The sequence below is a fragment of the Myotis myotis genome, unplaced genomic scaffold, assembly GCF_014108235.1.
Source record: "Myotis myotis isolate mMyoMyo1 unplaced genomic scaffold, mMyoMyo1.p scaffold_m19_p_16, whole genome shotgun sequence".
NCBI lineage: Eukaryota > Metazoa > Chordata > Mammalia > Chiroptera > Vespertilionidae > Myotis > Myotis myotis.
In genome coordinates, this window is record NW_023416320.1 from 23,871,356 (window position 1) to 23,890,251 (window position 18,896).

Genomic DNA, 18,896 nt, shown 5'->3' on the forward strand with positions numbered 1-18,896 from the left:
ACCCAGACCTAGAACCTTATCTGAAGTTAATAAAATGAGTGGATAAGGGAACATACTATGGAATCAGAATTGGAGTTTAAATATTGGGTCTTCTCTCAGTAATTAACCAACCCAATAAAAAAAGACCTAAACATTCTGCCGGGAGAAGATACCTCTTCTTGTCCTAAAAATACCCAGTTAGTTCATCTTACAATGAAAACCATGATTAACTGGTCCCCTTCAAACATAGATAGCTTTCCATTTTTTTAAATAAGCTACTCAAATATGAGCAGAGAGCCTATTATACACAAACATTTAAGGTTATATAACATAAAAGGAAACCAAAATAAACAAATTGGGGGGGAAAGGAAGAAAGAAATATGGAGAGCAAAGTAAACTTTATTTAAAAAATAAAAAAGTTAGCATTAATATCCTCAGTGAAATATGTAAAGGTTACATCCACAACATAAGATCAGGTGCTATAAAAACTTCAGAAAGAAAAAAAATCTCTTTAAAAATAATAGGAATTATAAAGTGCCATAGAAGCTTGAAAGACAAAATTAATCTACCAGAACACAGGACAAAAAGAATCAGCATGAGACATAAGGAAACATACACTTCAAAAATAAGAGCCAGTCTGGGAAATTTATCATTTCAAAAATAGCAGTTATTGAAATAAAGAACAGAGCAAATTGGATAAAATCAAATAAATAATTCAATAAAAATTCCCCGAAATGAATGTACATATTGAAAGACCGCTTTTATTTGGAAAGACCACTAAATACACAATACAATGGATGAAAACAGACTCACACCAAGCATAGTCTCATTACATTTCTCAATACAGGGATAGGAAGAAGATTAAATTTTTTTAACATATATTTCATACAAAAGATAAAGAATCAGAAGGGCTTCGGATTTCTCAAAAATAAGACTGGAAAATTGAACATAGTACTGAAAGAAGTTTTTAGGGGTGAAATAGGCAGGTTTAGGAAATATTAGGAATTAAGGGGCCCAAGGAAAAAGCACAGCGCTATAGAGTTGCAAAGGGTACATTTCCATAGAATAAGGGAGCTGGGAGCTGCAGAAGGTACATTTCCATAGAATAAGGGAGCTGGGAATAGCAGAGGTACATTTCCATAGAATAAGGGAGCTAGGAGCTGCAAAAGGTATATATTTATAGAATAAAGGGAAGGGAAGGAAGTCCCTCATTTAGAGAGAGAAGAGGAATGCCCAAAGGGAATAGGAAAACAATAAGGGAGAAGGAGGAGGGAGCCTTCAGAGGTCTGAGCTCTGAAGTTGCTTTAGTGACCATATCAAGAGGGGATAATGACCAATCAGAAGGGATATCAAGGCACAAAAAACTGCAGCCTTTAAAAACTGTGGAAAAAAGTGACTTAGTGGGACTCTTCCCCCTTCCCACGTGGGAGCCTGTGCTTGTTTCTCAATAAATTTCCACCTTTTACTATACCACCTTTCGTCCGTGGTTTCATTCTTCGACTCCACTGGACAAGAATTCAGGAACCATCCTGCCCAGAGGAACACCACGTTACAGTTCAATTTCCCCGTTTCAGTAGAGACTTCAAAACTGTGACAAGATAATTTCCAACGTTTGAAAATCTACTCAAATCATTAAGTACAAGGGTAGAAGATATACTTTTTCAGATATAGTTATGCATGTGCCTTTTCTTTGCAGATAACTGGAAGATGAGCTCCATCAAAACCAAGGTTAAAAGAAAGTGAGAGGAATACTCAGGATCCTGGGAAAAGGGGATCTCACACCAAGAAAGGCACCCAAGAACAGTTGAAAGAAAACCTAAACACAACAGCCCTAAAGCAAGTCTAGAGAACAACTAGACCTATTTGAAACAAGTCAAAATTCTTTTGGGAAAATTTCTTCAATTGAAAGAAAATCATAGAATACCTAATGTTTGAATTTCTGGGAGGAGATTTAACTGAGAAGTCTTGGATTAAAATTAGTGGTAAGTTTATTGGACACTAAGCAAAGAACAGTAAAATATTATTAAGCAGCGTTTTAAAGATGCCTAATTTTAAAAGTATGCTCATACATAACTTTAATAAAAATAAAATACAAATTTTAAGTTTATAAGGTGCTTATCATACTTCCTGGCAAATAGTGATGATTTTAACCATACTGTACATACATACACAGGCTTCACTCCTAACTTGTTTTGTTGAGTGGCCTCAGAAAAGGTACCCAAAACCACTGGTGACCTTGAAGATAGTATCTCTTTCAGCCTTAATTTTTTTCATGGAGGAAATGGACATAATATTAATGTTAGGTTAATAACTGTTTCACCAGATTATCATGAACAGATAGAATATTCGAAATAAACAATTATTAGTATGGCCTGAACCCCAACCCATCAGAACACTCATTGCTATCAACAAACAGTACAGCATATGCTAATATTAGTTCAATGCCTAATAAATGTTAGTTATTGTTACTAGTTTCTTATTTGTGTTGTCATTTTTTCTTCCTATGGTAAATAATAAAGGATTTTCATACCCAGACAAATATGTTTTTAAATATTACTTTAATATAGCTACTTGGAAGATAGAGTGATGGTGAATCAAGAAAATAAGGGGAGAAGAAAAAAAAGGAAACTTAATCTCTTGTTCCTTGAGCCAAGGATTAGGCACCGCCAGAAATCTACAAAGCCACAGGCCCACTCTGGCCGCTTTCATCCAATATCTAAGAAAAATTCTTGATCCCATTTAGGACATTCCATTTGGAAACCCCTTTAAGAAGGCACTGTGCCATTCTTCCCAATCATAGCAGCAATGACAGATGCTGTAATAAAAAGACTCAAGTTCTCAAACTAAGCTCGGCCACTAATGAGTTACGTGACCTCGGGCAAAGGAGCCTTCACATCCTCATTTATGAAATGGGGACAAGGGCACCTGTTCCAGCTGGATCGGCCGTGGCTCCAATGAGAAGCTGTACTTTGGAAAGCACAGTGCTATGGAAAGCCAGGGTGGTATGATTTCAACGCTGATGGCCTTGGGGTGAGCCCCAGCAAACATGCGGGTGCCAAAGCTACCAGCTACTGAGTTTCAATTAAGAAACCCTGGCCAAGCAAAGCAGGCCAGAGGGAGGCAGGAGCTTTCTGGGGTGGTAGAGAGGCACTTAGCAAGCAACAGACCGTGCATCAGCCAGGGAAGATCACTCTCCCTCACTATGAGACTCGGGACAATGCCTCAGCATCCTGGAAACCTAATTCTTAAGGCCTTCAAAAGCAGGATGGGGGCAGGAGATAGGATAAGAGTGTGGGAAGCATGCTCTTGCCTTGGCAAAATGGTTAAGTTGCCCAAGTTTATTTTCAGCACATTTCACCTTTCCTTTTTGACATCAGCCCTATTTGCTGTTGGTTTCCTGAAACCCCGAACCCAGGCTGTAGGGTCAGATTTCCCTCGTGGTGCCTGCTGGTTGGCCTATGCACCCAACCCCTGCTCCACACGCAAGCACCCACCAAGGCCTAACCTCTCTAGAAAATGACTGATGTTCCGAAAATTATACCCTCCCCCAACATTTAATAATTGGAGGTCCTCCTATTTCATCCCTGTCTCACCTTAACTCAGTTATTACAAAATAAATGAATACACAAGAAATTGTCAAGGACCCACGTGTTCTTATAGGTCATCCTTAAAAATTATTTGAGATATAATTGATATAATAGTATAATAGTAGGTCATCTTTTAATAGTCTAATTTTTAAAGAAAATTCTGAAGTTGATGTCTTAATCCAGTATTCCCCAAAGTGTCCTAACTAGGAAATTGGATGGGTGCCTTTTATTTATATCCAATTCCAGCTCTGCCTCTTACTAGCTGAGTGACCACAGCCAAGTTACTAACCTCACTGTGCCCCTTTTGTTATTTATAAGAGATGCTAATGGGCCTACCTGGTAGGACTGATGTGAAGAAGAATGAGCTAATAGATAAGCAGTAAGAACAGCACCTAGCACATAGTCCAGGCATTACTATTTTTAGTTATGTGTTTATGTTACAGTTAACAACACTTCTTATCTGCACCACTCATCCCTTCCAAAAAGAGCAGCACTTTCTCCGAGGTAATATGTCTAAACTCTTGATGGTCCTGTTCTAACAGTCACCCCTCCTATCCTCTGTGTCTTTAAAATCTCCCTCTCTACCAGGTCAACTCACACAGTCTATAAACACTCTCATATATTTCCTATATGAGCTTCTTTGAATTTGTTTCCCATCTAGGCAAGGCCCTTTGTCTTCCTTCTTCCAATTTCTCATCATGTATAAAACTCTTTTGACCTTGATCTCTCTCTTCCTCCAACTATTTCTCCCTTCTTTCCACTTCTATCTAGTTCCTTCTTTCCATTTCTATACATTTACTTCAGGAGTAGTGTCCTGATTACCCATTTAGTCTCTAAACTACTCTAATATGGATCTGCTTCCCCATCTCATCAAAATGCCTTTACTACTTGCCAGACCCATGGGCATTTCACAGCACACGCCTTGCTGGCTGGCTGTGCATCCTGCGATGCTGACACAGTCCATTCTGACATAGTTCCCCTATGACCCATGCTAGAGAGCTTGGACATGATTTTATTGGCAGTGGAGAGCTGCTGCAGAGTTGGGAGCAATTCTGTGTCTGCCATACCCTAGAATTTAAACAATCCCAAATCCTATATTTTACCCCCCTATGAAGTGTTTCTCACATCTGCTTCTCCCTGTTCTTTTTCTTTCCTGTATTATCTCAGCGGGAAGGCCATTTCTGGGGGCCTGGCAACTCCCCTGATGAAACCCCTACACAGCCTACCCTGCCGGAGTCCATACCTTTTTTACTAGGTTACATTTACAACCAGAGCCTGGAATCTGACTCAATGGTAAGCCTCCTGAGGGGAGGGTTCATAGCCTTAGATTCTTTTACATCTCTCCATGCTGTTCACAGCTGTTATCTTATAGCAGGTGCACAATGAAAACTTATTACCATATAAATAGAAATGCACACTCATTTGTGCTGGGCAATGAACACAGAAGACAGCATGACACAACAGCAGCAAGAACAAAAACTCAAAGACCTGGGACTCCTGACGAAGAGAGAAGCAAAACTGTAGAGAGCCAATATTGAGATCTACGCCTTATGAGAGATTTGATCCAAAAACCTAAAAGAACTTTCCCTATTGAAGAACAATTTTTTATTATAATTTTTTTTTCTTAAATTACCAAAGTTTCCTAAAGACATAGTAAACCAGAACCAAACGACCAAACTGGAACAAAACCAAAACCAGAAAGCAACACACAACAGTGAAAAGGCAAGGGCTCTAGAATATGGCCGAGTTGGCAACAAAGCCCAGCTGTACCACAAATTAGCTGTGTGGCCTTGGGGAAATGTCTTACCTTCTCTGGACCTAAAGTCTTTCAATGATTGAGGAGAGGCGGGGACCACTTATCTACTGCCTTATGAAGACTCATGTTTACAGACTGGACATCAAGAGGCTGGCTGAGCATAGGCACAAAATAACATTAGTTCTCTTGTCTATTCAACCAACAGTTGAGTGCTCTCTGTGTTTCAGAGAGGGTTACAGGCACTGGGGATGTTTCGGACAATAAAAAAGTCAAATGCATGTTCCCATGGAATTCATCTGATTCATCCTTAGCCTCCATCAGAATAGAATGAAAGCCTAGGCCTTTCCCTCATAAAGAACACACATAATGCCCATATACAAGTCGTGCATACAGTTGTAAGGGGGTCAAGGACCTCACGAAACCTTCAGGTTCTTTTTGTGATCTTAGATTAAACCCCTATTTCAGGGATTTGCTGAGATTTTATTAAGAATGACTAAGGTCATATGCCGAGACCGGTTTGGCTCAGTGGATAGAGCGTCGGCCTGCAGACTGAAAGGTCCCAGGTTCGATTCCGGTCAAGGGCATGTACCTGGGTTGCAGGCACATCCCCAGTAGGAGATATGCAGGAGGCAGCTGATCGATGTTTCTAACTTTCTATCTCTCTCCCTTCCTCTCTGTAAAAAATCAATAAAATATATTTTAAAAAAATGATTAAGGTCATAGATAAGAGAGGTATAGGCAAACCTCGGTTTATTGTCCTTGGTTTCATTGTGCCTCACAGATACTTTGTTTTTTATAGGTATATATATATATTAAAGGTTTGTGGCAACGCTTAACAGAAAAAAAGAGTGACTAATTGCACATGTTTCTGATTTACAAGAAAACAAACCAACCAAAGGGAGGGAGTAGGGATGCAGATGTTATCTAGGGCCCAGGGCAATCTCATCATTCAGGAACTAAGATCTATGCAGATCCGTCTCCACACCTGTTCTTCCTAAGCTGACCCACCCTATTGCAGGACAGTAAATCAAACTCTACTAGAGCCTGGCACACAGCTTCTCAATACATTATTTGTGAATGAAAAGTGAAGAATATTCCACTTCTAAGCTACAGGAAGTAAACGCAATAGCCGCCTAAGTTTCCTAGAGGACTTTAACACCAAATGTCAGCCCTACGGTTTTCCCAGGCAGAAATGTTTAGTAAACAACCACAAAGTTAAAAAGCTAAGTTTCCCAGAGAGCAGAAAAGAAACAGGAAGCAAGAGTTCGGGCATCTGAAAATCCTGACACATCTGCGGCTCCTCTCTGAGAGCGAAGGGGAGACAGGGCGATGACTCAGTGATGACTCAGCGAAGCCAGGCGCTCACTTCCACTTCTGGAATACTGGTTGCTCTCTGCACCTATAAACCACTGGTCATCAAGGAGGCAATACGAAACTCCACACAAAGTCACCTGTAAAGTACATCTAGGGAAACCTGGTTGATATCATAGTTTTACCTCCATATAATGTTCAGGTGCCTCCTCCTCAAAAATAAATAAAAATTTTAAAAAAGGCAACAAACCCTGAACTCAACATTTTACAGTGAAGGCAACCATGTATCTAGGAGTTCAGTAGCAATTCCAAATTCCAATGTTCTATCCCCTGGTTCCACAGACCATGGAAAATCCTGGAAATCCTGTGTGTTTGCACCCAAATTGTATCCCCAACCAAGCCTGTCCTTTGCATTTGGAAGCAATAGCAGATTCTGCAGTCAGGCCCTATACCCGATTTGTGGCTAACAATGGGTCTTGCCTATGAACTGAGCACTTCTCCCACTGTTTACGAGGACAGCTGATGAAACACCAAATCCCAAGTCAGAACCACACTGGGCAGCAAACAAACCTGGCCTCTGCCATCCTCCAAATTTAAATCACACTAGAGATGGAATCAACTAACCTTTCAGGCTTTGCTTAAGGAAGTCCATAAATCCCCTGGGCAGGCAAAAGCAATTCCTTTCAAGGGCAGGTCAAGGTCCGCGCCACTCCCCCCTCTAACTCACAGTTAGTGGCCTCTCAGACATGGTCTCTCTCTTCCTACCTTCATGTTCTTGCCTAATTTTCTGCCAAGGTAAGCTCTTCCCCGAACTGGGCTGCTTTCCTTACCTGTTTTTCTACCACCACCACACACACAAAAAATTAATATCCAGAACTTGAGGACAAATTCTGGTGTGTTTCTTTTTTTATTAGAGAAGGGAATGTAACAGCTTTCTTCTGGAGGCAAAACAAGTGGTACTTCAGGCTTATATCCCAGCATGAAGGCCTGATACCAGTGTGTGTTTGCTATAGCTAAGCTGCCCGTCTATCATGCAGCTCAAGGAACCCACTTCTGCAAAGGAGTTTCCTTCTCATCCCACCCGACTGCCTGCACAGTCCCCATTAATGTCATTCTCTCATTTTTGTGAGGTCAGATGATTAATACAGAGAAAAAAAAAAAATCCACATCGAGGGAAATACGAGTGAGGCACAGTAACTCTAGAAGGCTGGCCGGCCATTTCTTAAAAAGTTAAAAACACGGTATATGACTCAAGAATCCCACCCTAGCTACTTATACAAGATAAATAAACCTTTATGCACCTACTTATAGTGGTTTATTCACAATTACCAAGAACTGGAAACAATCCAAATGTACTTCGTGAATGGCTAAACGGTGGTACATCCATTCAATGAAATAAAACAGAGTCATTAATAGGACTCAGCTACTGATACCTGCAAGGATGTGGCTCAATCTTACATGCATTACACTAAAGTGAAAGAAGCCAGACTCAAATGGCAACATAATATATGATATCATTTATGTGACGTTCTGGAAAAGGCAAAAGTATAGGGTCAGAATTCAAAGCAGTGATTGTCAGGGAGTGTGGGTATAGTGAAGTAGCACAAGGAAACGTTTTGGGGTGTAGGAATTTAATTTGATTGTATGGTGCTTAGGAGACTGCATACATTTATATGTTTGTCAAAATGCAACCACAAATGGTACATTTTATAGTATGTAAATTATACCAAATTAAAGAAAATGTTAAATACTAATACAGAACAGAGAGAGGATATTTGAAATAGGAATTCAAGTTTCAAAATTAATAGTAAAATATGTTGAATAATATTTTATCTTGAGACAAGAAACTGAATTTACATTATCTCCTATTTGACCAAACTTAGTTAATTGTGTGTTCATTCTTAACAAAAATCCATTTTTTTAGCCCTGCAGTTGTGGCTCAGTGGTTGAGCATCCACCCATGAGCCAGGTTATGGTTCAATTCCTGGTCTGGGCACATCCCTGGATTGGGGGCTTGATCCCCAGTAAGGGTGGGGGGGGGGGAGAGAGGAGACAACTGATCAATCATTCTCTCTCATCATTGATGTTTCTACCTTGCTCTCCCTCTCCCTTTCTCTCTCTGAAATCAATAAAAACATATAAAAATCAATTCTTAAAAAGTATATAACTTCTGCAATAATATTTATGTCAACAGGACAAGACACTTGTCATTTCAGACTTGACTTTCCATAGCCCATTTGAAAATATCATTTCCCCTCCAAAAAATATTTCAGGGCATCACTTTTAACCAAAGACTTCTTTAATTCTTAGTTGGTTTTAACATTTTTTTGTTGGTGCCTATCAAGTCAGCATCTGATGTCAATTTTCTTTTTTTTTTTTTTTTTGTATTCATGAAATTTTATTTTATTTTTTTTATTTTATTTATTTTTTTAATGTTTTTTTAATTTTAATTAAATCTTTATTGTTCAGATTATTACATTTGTTCCTCTTTTTCCCCCCCATAACTCCCCTCCTCCCAGTTCCCGCCCCACCCTCCGCCCTCACTCCCCACCCACTGTCCTCATCCATAGGTGCACGATTTTTGTCCAGTCTCTTCCCACATCTCCCACACCCCTTCCCCCCCCAAGAATAGTCAGTCCATTCCCTTTCTATGTCCCTGATTCTATTATAATCACCAGTTCATTCTGTTCATCAGATTATTTATTCACTTGATTCTTAGATTCACTTGTTGATAGATGCATATTTGTTGTTCATAATTTGTATCTTTACCTTTTTCTTCTTCTTCCTCTACTTAAAGGATACCTTTCAGCATTTCATATAATCCTGGTTTGGTGGTGATGAACTCCTTTAGCTTTTCCTTATCTGTGAAGCTCTTTATCTGACCTTCAATTCTGAATGATAGCTATGCTGGATAAAGTAATCTTGGTTGTAGGTTCTTGGTATTCATCACTTTGAATATTTCTTGCCACTCCCTTCTGGCCTGCAAAGTTTCTGTTGAGAAATCAGCTGACAGTGATATGGGTATTCCCTTGTAGGTAACTGAGTTTCTTTCTCTTGCTGTTTTTAAGATTCTCTCTTTATCTTTTGCTCTTGGCATTTTAATTATGATGTGTCTTGGTGTGGTCCTCTTTGGATTCCTTTTGTTTGGGGTTCTCCGTGCTTCCTGGACCTGTAAGTCCATTTCTTTCACCAGGTGGGGGAAGTTTTCTGTCATTATTTCTTCAAATAGGTTTTCAATATCTTGCTCTCTCTCATCTTCTGGCACCCCTATAATTCTGATGTTGGTACGCTTGAAGCTGTCCCAGAGGCTCCTTACACTATCCTCGCATTTTTGGATTCTTTTTTCATTTTGCTTTTTCGGTTGGGTGTTTTTTGCTTCCTCGCATTTCAAATCATTGACTTGATTCTTGTGATCCTCTGGTCTGCTGTCGGGAGTCTGTATAATATTCGTTATTTTAGTCCGTGTATGCTTAATTTCTAGTTGGTTCCCCAATATAACATCGAGGGTCTCATTAGTTTTCTTGTAGATCTCATTAAGTTTATCGGCGGCTTCTAAACAGTTCTTGAGAGACCTTAAAAGTGTGGATCTGAACTCTATATCTTCCATTGACAAGTTTGTCCTGTTTCTTTGTCTCCGCATTTTGTTATGCTTCCTTGGTGCACCCCCTAGTGGTCTTTGTGCGCAGCTTATAGTTAAACCTTGATTGTTGTAGCTAATACCAGGGAGGGTTTGACCTCCAGGCCAAGTGGCTATGAGAATCAGCTGTGTCTGCAGTGAGAGAACTTCTGTCCTCTAGGGAGGTGCTAATCTAGCCTTTGCCTGAGGCTATCCGGGAAATGCCTGTGTGCAGGGCTTGGGCGGGGCGGGTCGCACAGGATCAACAGGGTGGGCCAGAGAGAGCAGTTATGGCGGCTCTCAGTCCTGTCCCCAGGGGCTCTGCCTCTCTGAGTCCCAGCACCCGCTGCAAACCTCGGAGAGAAAGCTGCACTCGCTCTGACTGAAGCCAGACAGTCCCGCTTCTCCCGTTTGAGTCTGGGTCCCTAAAGACTCGCCCGGATCTGGAGCTCAGAGTCTGCGACTCCCTCCCGATTGAAAACGCCAACCGCGCCCTCCGCCGCCAGCCTGCTCCGCGCACTCCGCACCTCAGAATTTGACTTCAGCACTGCGCCTCCTCTGAGTGTCCGTATGCGTTTCTCTTTCCTCCTAGTTGTAGGACTTCCACTCAGCCAGCGTTCCTGTGGTTCTGGGTGATGTTCATTCCGTTTTTTAGTTTCACTTTTGAAGTAGTTGTTCAAGGCAGCAAACTCCGGCGTTAACCTATGCCGCCATCTTGGTTCTCCTCAATTTTCTCTTCTTTAATGGTTTTCTGGTTTAACTTAGCCAGATATTGAGTCACAGCTGTATGATTCCACCTGTTTTCCAAAGTCACTTCCATAGAGACCATGGAATTTTTTCTCTTTTGAAAGACCTAACCTTTCTCTGTGCAATCAATATACATACATACTGTACTGTATGGTTGGGTGATTATCAGACTATCAAAGAGAGCCCGGCCTACAAAATTGTGGGTGTTATAGGGCAGGTAAATTTTTGGAGTGTAAAATTATTTAAATGATGAGTCCTCATGAATATACTCGTTATAAATACATTTACTTCCCACTATTACCTCATAACTGCAGGAATTAGATAATTTATAAATCAAGTAACACATTTAAACGTAAGAATGCCTTATAGTTTAACAAATATATTTTGTTGGTTTTATCCCAACTCTGAGAGCCTACATTCCTTCATTGAGTATCTTCTATTATTATACCAGACGCTACATCACCAGGGGGCCATAAAAATGACTTAGATACTTTCTTAAGTGTGGCAGGAAGACAAGGAGAGACAGATAGCAGCATCACCATCATTTTGTCTAACATTTACTGAGTGTTTATTGAGCCACTACCAGAAGGGGTCCTAAGAGCTTTATTGACACTAATATAAACCTCTCAACATGCCTATGAATATTATTAACATTCCAATTTGATAGATGAGCAAAGGCGTCTCCCAGCTGTTGAGTGAATGGCCTCGGCCCACCCAGCAGGTCCTTAGCAGAGATGGGGTTCACACCCAGGCTGGCTGCAGAGCCTGTACATTTAAAGACAGCACTGCGAGTGGTATGCACCCCCCAACAGTGCGAAGTGAGCTGTCCTGAGCCCATTCTGGGCCCCAGCTCTCCAAGTCAGCCACAGCTCTGAGGCTCATACCCCATGGCCAGTCCTCTAACAGCTGTCAAATCACTGAAGACGTGGGATTTTCTGGGCAGAACATCACCAAACACCTTCCACAGCAGCAAGGGCAGCCGGGGAGCAAAGGACCTGAGCTTGCCAGCTGGCTCCTCCCAGCCCCAGTGCCCTTGGAAAAGGGCTGCTGGAGGCAGTGAGGCGGCCTTCCCTGTCACCCGACAGCTGCCGCCCCTCCGTGCTCTTCATCGGGAATGGAGCTGTACAGGCAGCTACTTGCACCCACACTTTAGTAAAATCAGACTAAATATAGCCAAGTGTGCTCTCCTGAGCCAGCTCAGAGCTGGTAGAGCTGCTGCATTCCTCTTCAGAAAACTGGGGAGGAATCGGCCTGATTTACAGGAGAGAAGCTTCCTGGCTTGCTCCCCTGCTTTCCAGAGGACTATAGGCAAGATCCAACTGGGCCTGGGAGTGCTGACGATTTGGCCCAGCAGAGGATCGAGCCTGTGGGAAAAGGAATGTTCTAGACACGACTTAGGAGCATCCTCATTCACCCTCCTACCTATAAAGGGCTAAGCCACCATAACATCAGGACGTGGGGGGAAACCCATTAGGTAGAACATATTCTACATACACCCCTCTGTTATGCCCTTTCCCATTTCCCCATCCATCTCCTACTGAAGGCTCACTCAAACGCTACTGCCTTGGTTAGGCTTCCCCATCCAGCCCAGAACTCAATGCTCCATTTGTTCTCAGGCCTCCCACATTATGCCACTTGGACTTTTATTTAGCACTTATATCATCCAGCCTAATCTGCTTCTCTGTCTCCTTCACCAAAGGGGGTGGGGGTGGGGCAGAGTGGGCTAAGCTCCCTTAGTTATTAGATTTGGCCTCAGTCTACTAGTTTCTTGCACACAGGCAGCACTCTTACTGCTTATCAACAGAAAATGCAAAACCTGCCTAAAAGCCAGTGGAAGAGTTTGCAATCCACCCCCACCCCTCTCTCCTGGTTCATTAAATGCACATCTGACACTCCCCAGAGTTCAAGTACCAGGGATCAGCTTCAGATCCCTGCGGCCCCTCCTGTAACAGGTCCCCCACCGCACCCACTGTGACTCAGCATTCCAGACCACAGCGACACCCGCAAAGGTTCCACACAATCTCCCGTTATTAGCACCAGCCCTTGTTCCTTCTGGTGTATGAGTAAGGCAAGAAGGATGAGAAAGGAAGGGTGGGCTGAAAGGAATTAGTAAGGGCTGGGCTGGGCTGGGCTGGGCTGGGCAATGCAACAGTGGGGTTAGCCTGAAGCCCTGTCTGAACTGGCTGTGAGGTCCCCAGCCAGGAAGAGAGGGGAGTGGCAGAAACCACCACCACAGCAAGTCGGAGGCCCCACTGCTCAGTCACTAGGCAGGAATTGTCAGCGATGGGCTTCTATCCACCACTCTCATGCCCTAAAGAGTGGTTCATAGACGCTGCTGGTGAGGGAGGGTCAGATCTTAGGGGCTAGGGAACAAAATAAAAATTAGAAAGAGGGTAAAAAAGACCTTGGTGTAAGTGAAATGGGGTAGCAGTCAGTTGAATAGTAACACCATAAGTACCTGCTAGGGAAACTTGTCCATAGTCCCACTGCTTTACAACATCTATTCTGTAGATGAACACAGTTGGGAATTTACCGTAGGGGTGAAAGGGGGCTCTGTGGAAATCAGAAGCACCCATAATCCTACCCATTCATTCATTCATTCATTCATTCAACAAACTTCATGTAGGGTCTACCATAGGCCTAAGACATAGTGCCGCCCTCAGAAACCACCACCAAGTAGAAGAGGTGCCAACAAATAATTCCCAGCAAGGAAATGTAGTTAGAAAGACACAGGGGTGCTAGCACCGAGACAGCCATCTTCCTCCTTCCTTCGTCCTACAAGGGGAGAGCCATGAGAATGACACTTCTGGTCTCTCTCCACGCCCTTATGGGCTTTGCTCAAAAGAGGAGAAGACAACGAAGCACAGGTGGCTGGGGCCTCCCTCCTTCCCTTGAGGTCCCCCCGCCTGCTGTGGGAGCCCCATTCTCTCTGCTGTCCAGCTGTCAGTATCACAGTCAGGCACTTCTGTGAGGGTAGTTTCACTCTTGAGGTACAATATTAGTACCACTTTATCATTCAACCCAAAGCCAGAAAAAATGACCCATGTGGCCTTGCAATAAACATGACATTTTTATCTCCTATTGTCACTCTCTGTGACTCAGTTCTGAATTCAAGCAGGGTCCAGAACCATCATTTCCAACTGCTTCCAACCGCTGCAAGTGTCTCTCTCATCTGCTCTTATTCCCAGCTGCTGTCATTACATATCTTAACAATATTTGATAATGGGCAGTTTTTTCACTCTTTTACAGGAGAAAAACTGTAGAACCTGAGCACTGAATGACTCATCAAGAGACCATTTGATATGTCAATTTGTTCACTTTAAGATGGAAAATTCTGATTCCCTAACACAGATGTCATTTAGAGCACATAGCCTTCTGATTGCAATCTTTGCTTAGTGGGGGGCGGGGGGGGGGGCAGGCGGAGGATGCTGAATATTAGAAATTATCTTTCTGCCAGTAAGAGGGGCTATCCTATTAGATCTGGAATAGAAACACTATGTACATGTTCATCTGCTTCACTTTACTTGAAGCTCTGTGGATGAAGCAAGGAGATAAATTGGGGACAAGGGCCTGGAAAACCCTTCTCTTGCTTAGGAGCGTTTATACTTCATTCATGAAACAACTACTGCAGCCCTCTAAGTGCCAGGCACCAATCTTGGAGTAATGAGATGAATACAACACAGTCCCTAATGAATCCACTCTTTTTCTCCCTGTATAATACTGCAACCCACTTTTGTTATTCAACAATGCCTCAATGGACACACCGTCTATCCACGGACAGTGAATCGCCTTGTGACTTCTGCATGCTACCTTCTTTCTAGTGGTCCTAGTTCTCCAGCTATTTGGGGTACTTTATTACAATACAATGTTGTTGTTTTTTAAGAGACATTGGATTCCAGGATAATCCCAATGTGAATGCAGACCATCACATGTCCTATGGCTAGAAAGCACAACTCCAAGGTGCCCAGATGCCCATAGGTGCAACAGGCATTGATTGGTCAGGGTAGGGAACAGAGAAGTAGGCTGTTGTCAATAAATTCAAAGAAGAAAACACAAATCAAGGTATCCATCAAACAATAAACAAAGGGCACCTTTTTCTCCTCTCAAACTCAAGCTTCAACAAAATGAATGAGCTCCCTACTTGCTATTAACACTTTTACAAGTTCAAGTTTACTTTACAAAACAGGTTACATACCCCAAGAACCTTCTAATTTGTTAGTAATTAGGAAGACTGGTGTGAATAAGTGAGAATTTAGGATTAAAAAACATGTGCCAAATAGGTTTGTTGTTGTTTTAAATGAAGAATGGGAGGGAGTTCAGATAACATTTGTTGAGAATCGATGTTGCAGTCACCCTCATACAAGCCTTTTCCTCACTAGTTTTCTGGAAAGTACATAGTAATGTACCTATTCTTTTTTCCAGATGCAAAAATTAAAGTTCAGGTGTTAATTAACATACATTATATTTCCGATTCCAGTTCCTCTGGAAAAATTTCTTATTCTCTGATTCAGTGTTTCTCAATGAGCTTGTGGACACTGGTCATTAGTTGGTCTTGGGCTGGGAACTTTGTATATGATGACCCTGCCTGGAGGGAGTGTTAACATCCCTGGCTCATGAACACAAAATACCAACAGCAAACCCCAGCAGCAGTCCCTACATATCCACACACCCCTGAGGGCAATGCCCCCTCAGCTGAGAACCACTAGTCTAAAAGGCTGAGTATCAAGACACAATACCAAAGAGCGGGGCACATCCTTTAAAAGTGCCCCCTACTTTCAAACTCTGGAATCCAAAGCAAGTCCCATGCTCCGTGGAGTCATTTACAAAAGCTCTGTGCATTTATTCCCATGCATTCCAAGAGCATTTATTGAGTACCTATTATGGGTCAGGTACTGTGCTGGGAATATAAAGTCAAAGACAGCATGGTTCCAATCCCCAAGAGGTTACAGTCTCATAGTCTAGTGAGAGAGAGATTAAGTATGGTAAGAGTTAGGACAGAAGTAAGCACAGGTGTTGGGTAGGGATGCTTAGTGCAGAAGGCACCTCCCATAGATAGGACAGAGTGCTGGAAGGCAGACAAAAAGGAGGGCTGGGACAGGTTCCCAGAGGAATGTCGAAAGACCAAATGAAAGTAGCCAGGAAGGGCCCAGTCTGGGCAGAGAAAACTATCTTTGCAAAACCAGAGAAGAGAGGAATCATATTTGTAGCCAAAGTTTAAACTACTTCATTCTTCAAGTGGAGACCTCATTGTGATTCAAACTCAGGATCTCCTGTTTACTAGAAAGGCAGGTTAACCAAATAAGTCACTAGATTTATCTTCCTTATAAGTTATCCGCTGTCCATGTGTATTTCCTTCCAAGGCCCTTGCTTTTGTGGGTATAATAACTCATCAGACAAGAAATACGACTAATTCTATACTTCTTCCAGTGAGCAGGAAATTGCTTTCAAGCACATTGTGGAGTGTCCCTCATTGGGGATACACAAAAGTGGGGAACAGAAGAGGTAATAATGTCATCTGAGGAATGAGGTAGGTAGAGGGGTGTCCATAGGCCAATATACCCTTGACCCCAAGCTCAGGATGAACTTTACCTTGTTGGTTTTTTGTGTGTGTTTTTTGTCAGTTTGTTTAATCTGAAATCATGTCTCACTTATCATCAACTCTAACATGCAAAAAGCCAGATCTTGCCTGGCCAGCATGACTCAGTGGCTGAGTGTTGACCTATGAACCAGGAGGTAATGGTTCAATACCTGGTCAGGGCACGTGCCCAGGTTGGGGGCTAGATCCCCAGTGGGGGTCATGCAGGAGGCAGCCGATCAATAATTCTCTCTCGTCATTGATGTTCCTATCTCTCTCTCCCTCTCCCTTCCTCTCTGAAATCAATTAAAAAAATACATTTTTTAAAAAGCCAGATCTTTACCCTATTATTACATTTGCACAGAAAACTTAGAAACGACTTTGGCTATTGGTTTGTTCTTTTCAAAGGCATATATGTTATATATAATTAAAAACAACAAATACAGAAATAAATATATTAGATATGGATAGATAGATATCCAGAGGTGGCCAGCTGGGGATCTCTGAACCTGAGATAGCCCAAAGGCCGTAGTTTCCTGCATTTGTGGGAGCTGAGCCCAGGAGCTGGGTTGCTGCTACTTCAGGTGAAGTAATTATAAAGCGCAAGAGTCAAATTAGTTTCATTTCTCTCACCTGGGGTGGGGAGCAGAGAGGAAAGCAAGCAAGCCCTTATGGTTCTTTCTTGCCTCCAGTTTACAAGGAACAGGCTCATTTCCCCTTGGCAGGAAGCCTGATGCAACTAGCAGGCATGCCCTCTTTTTCCTACCTCCCGCCCCAACCCCTTCTCCTCTGACCTGAGCCACACTCAGGAACCACAATTCTGTGGGTGAACTAGGCTCCCTTTAGTCCCATGATTTTTTTTTTCTTCATTTTATCAGTTTGACCTCTAATCTGACATCACAACCATGCCTGGTCTACATATTTCCCCCCAGAAACTGCCCTCCACAAGAAAGCCTGTGTTCCGAGCTAAGAGAATCTGAAATGAAAATGGGATCCCTCACAAACCGCCTATCCCTGCTTTCAACCAGAAAGTTTAAAGGAGGCAGGACTGCTGAGCCCAAACTGCAAAGCCAAAGGCTTCAGAATTATACCAGGAAAGAGGCAGGTGGTCTTTGGGGGTGGAATTCACCCAAATCCAATAGGTTGGTTCTCCTTTTTACCCCTGGCTAATTCCATTTCGTTTCTGTAAACTTTGAAATCCCGGGAGGGTTGAATCAACAGAGACAGGTGTAGGGGCACCTCTACTCCCTTGGGCACATCTGCTGCTGCCCCTGCCCTGTGCAGACGACGAGGGGCCCTGGGTTCCTCGACCCAATCGCAGTGCATGCTTCCTGATGACGCACCTTGCCGGGGTCCTCGCCAAGGTGTGGGGCGCAAGCGAGCATCCCCTGCCCAGTGGCCGCCCCGCTGATCACCCAGCTAGCCGGCCCCAGAGGGAGGGGACCGCGAAAGGGGCACCTCGGGGCTAAGACCTCCTGCCTGTCTCTCAGGCTTTCCCCCCATTTCCGGCACATCGTTTCACATTAGGGACACTTCGTCTGCAAGCGTCAAGTCCTGCGCACCTACGTGTCTTTCCAAAGCAACTGAATAAAGCGCCTACTAGCCTTCCGTGGCTCAGGTGAGCGCCAAGAGGTGAAGGAGGAAAGGGCCGGCTCGCCACCACCCTCTTTCCTCTCCTCCCCACGTTCTCCAAGATTCACCGGGGATGTGTGTATTGGGGTGCGCGGGTTAAGAGGGGGCATAAAATGCCCAAGCGTCCCTTACCTTCCACAGCCATTCTCTCACAGCTTCCCTAACGCATGCATAATTTTCTTGGCCGAGGTACTCCTCCTTCCCCGCACAACCCCCCTCCGTGCGCTTTCGCCTAAATATTCTGCGCTCATCTGCTCCGGGACCAACCTGCCGCGGTCACGCAGACAGGCTGCCGGCTCCCAGCTCCGCGCAAGGCCGCATGGGAAATGTAGTTCCCACCCTTCGCTCCGACCCTCGAAAACACTCCGAGTCCTTAGCGAGGCGCACCCTCTCTCCACACTCGGACTGCAGCTATGGTTTCAGCTGATCCACGCGAAGAAATCCCTCCTGGGGGGTCTCGTAAGCGGACAGGGGGACCCCCTGGAGGTGGTAGGGACTACATTTCCCAAGATGCCCTGAGCTGGATTTCGTTCCGCACTTAGAGTAGAGACTTGATTGAGATCCTCCCTTCAATTAGAAGGGAGTAAGCACCTGGCGCGGCTAGAGTGGGAGGCGGAAGGAGGCAGGGTTTGTGGTGTGATCTCCTGAGCTTGCTTTCTGGCCTCCTAGGCCACCCGCTTAATGAGGACAGCA

General features: G+C 43.4%; 1 protein-coding gene across 1 annotated transcript in view; it reads right to left on the bottom strand.

Moving 5' to 3' along the window:
* The window catches only part of SAMD12 (sterile alpha motif domain containing 12), a 349,257-nt gene extending 330,768 nt beyond the window's left edge, over nt 1–18,489 (bottom strand). The window contains exon 1 of the mRNA XM_036338127.1: nt 18,336–18,489. Within this exon, the coding sequence (XP_036194020.1) occupies nt 18,336–18,348 (13 nt within the window). The 5' untranslated portion in view covers nt 18,349–18,489. The remainder of the gene's footprint in view (nt 1–18,335) is intronic.
* Between the last annotated feature and the right edge of the window lie 407 nt (nt 18,490–18,896).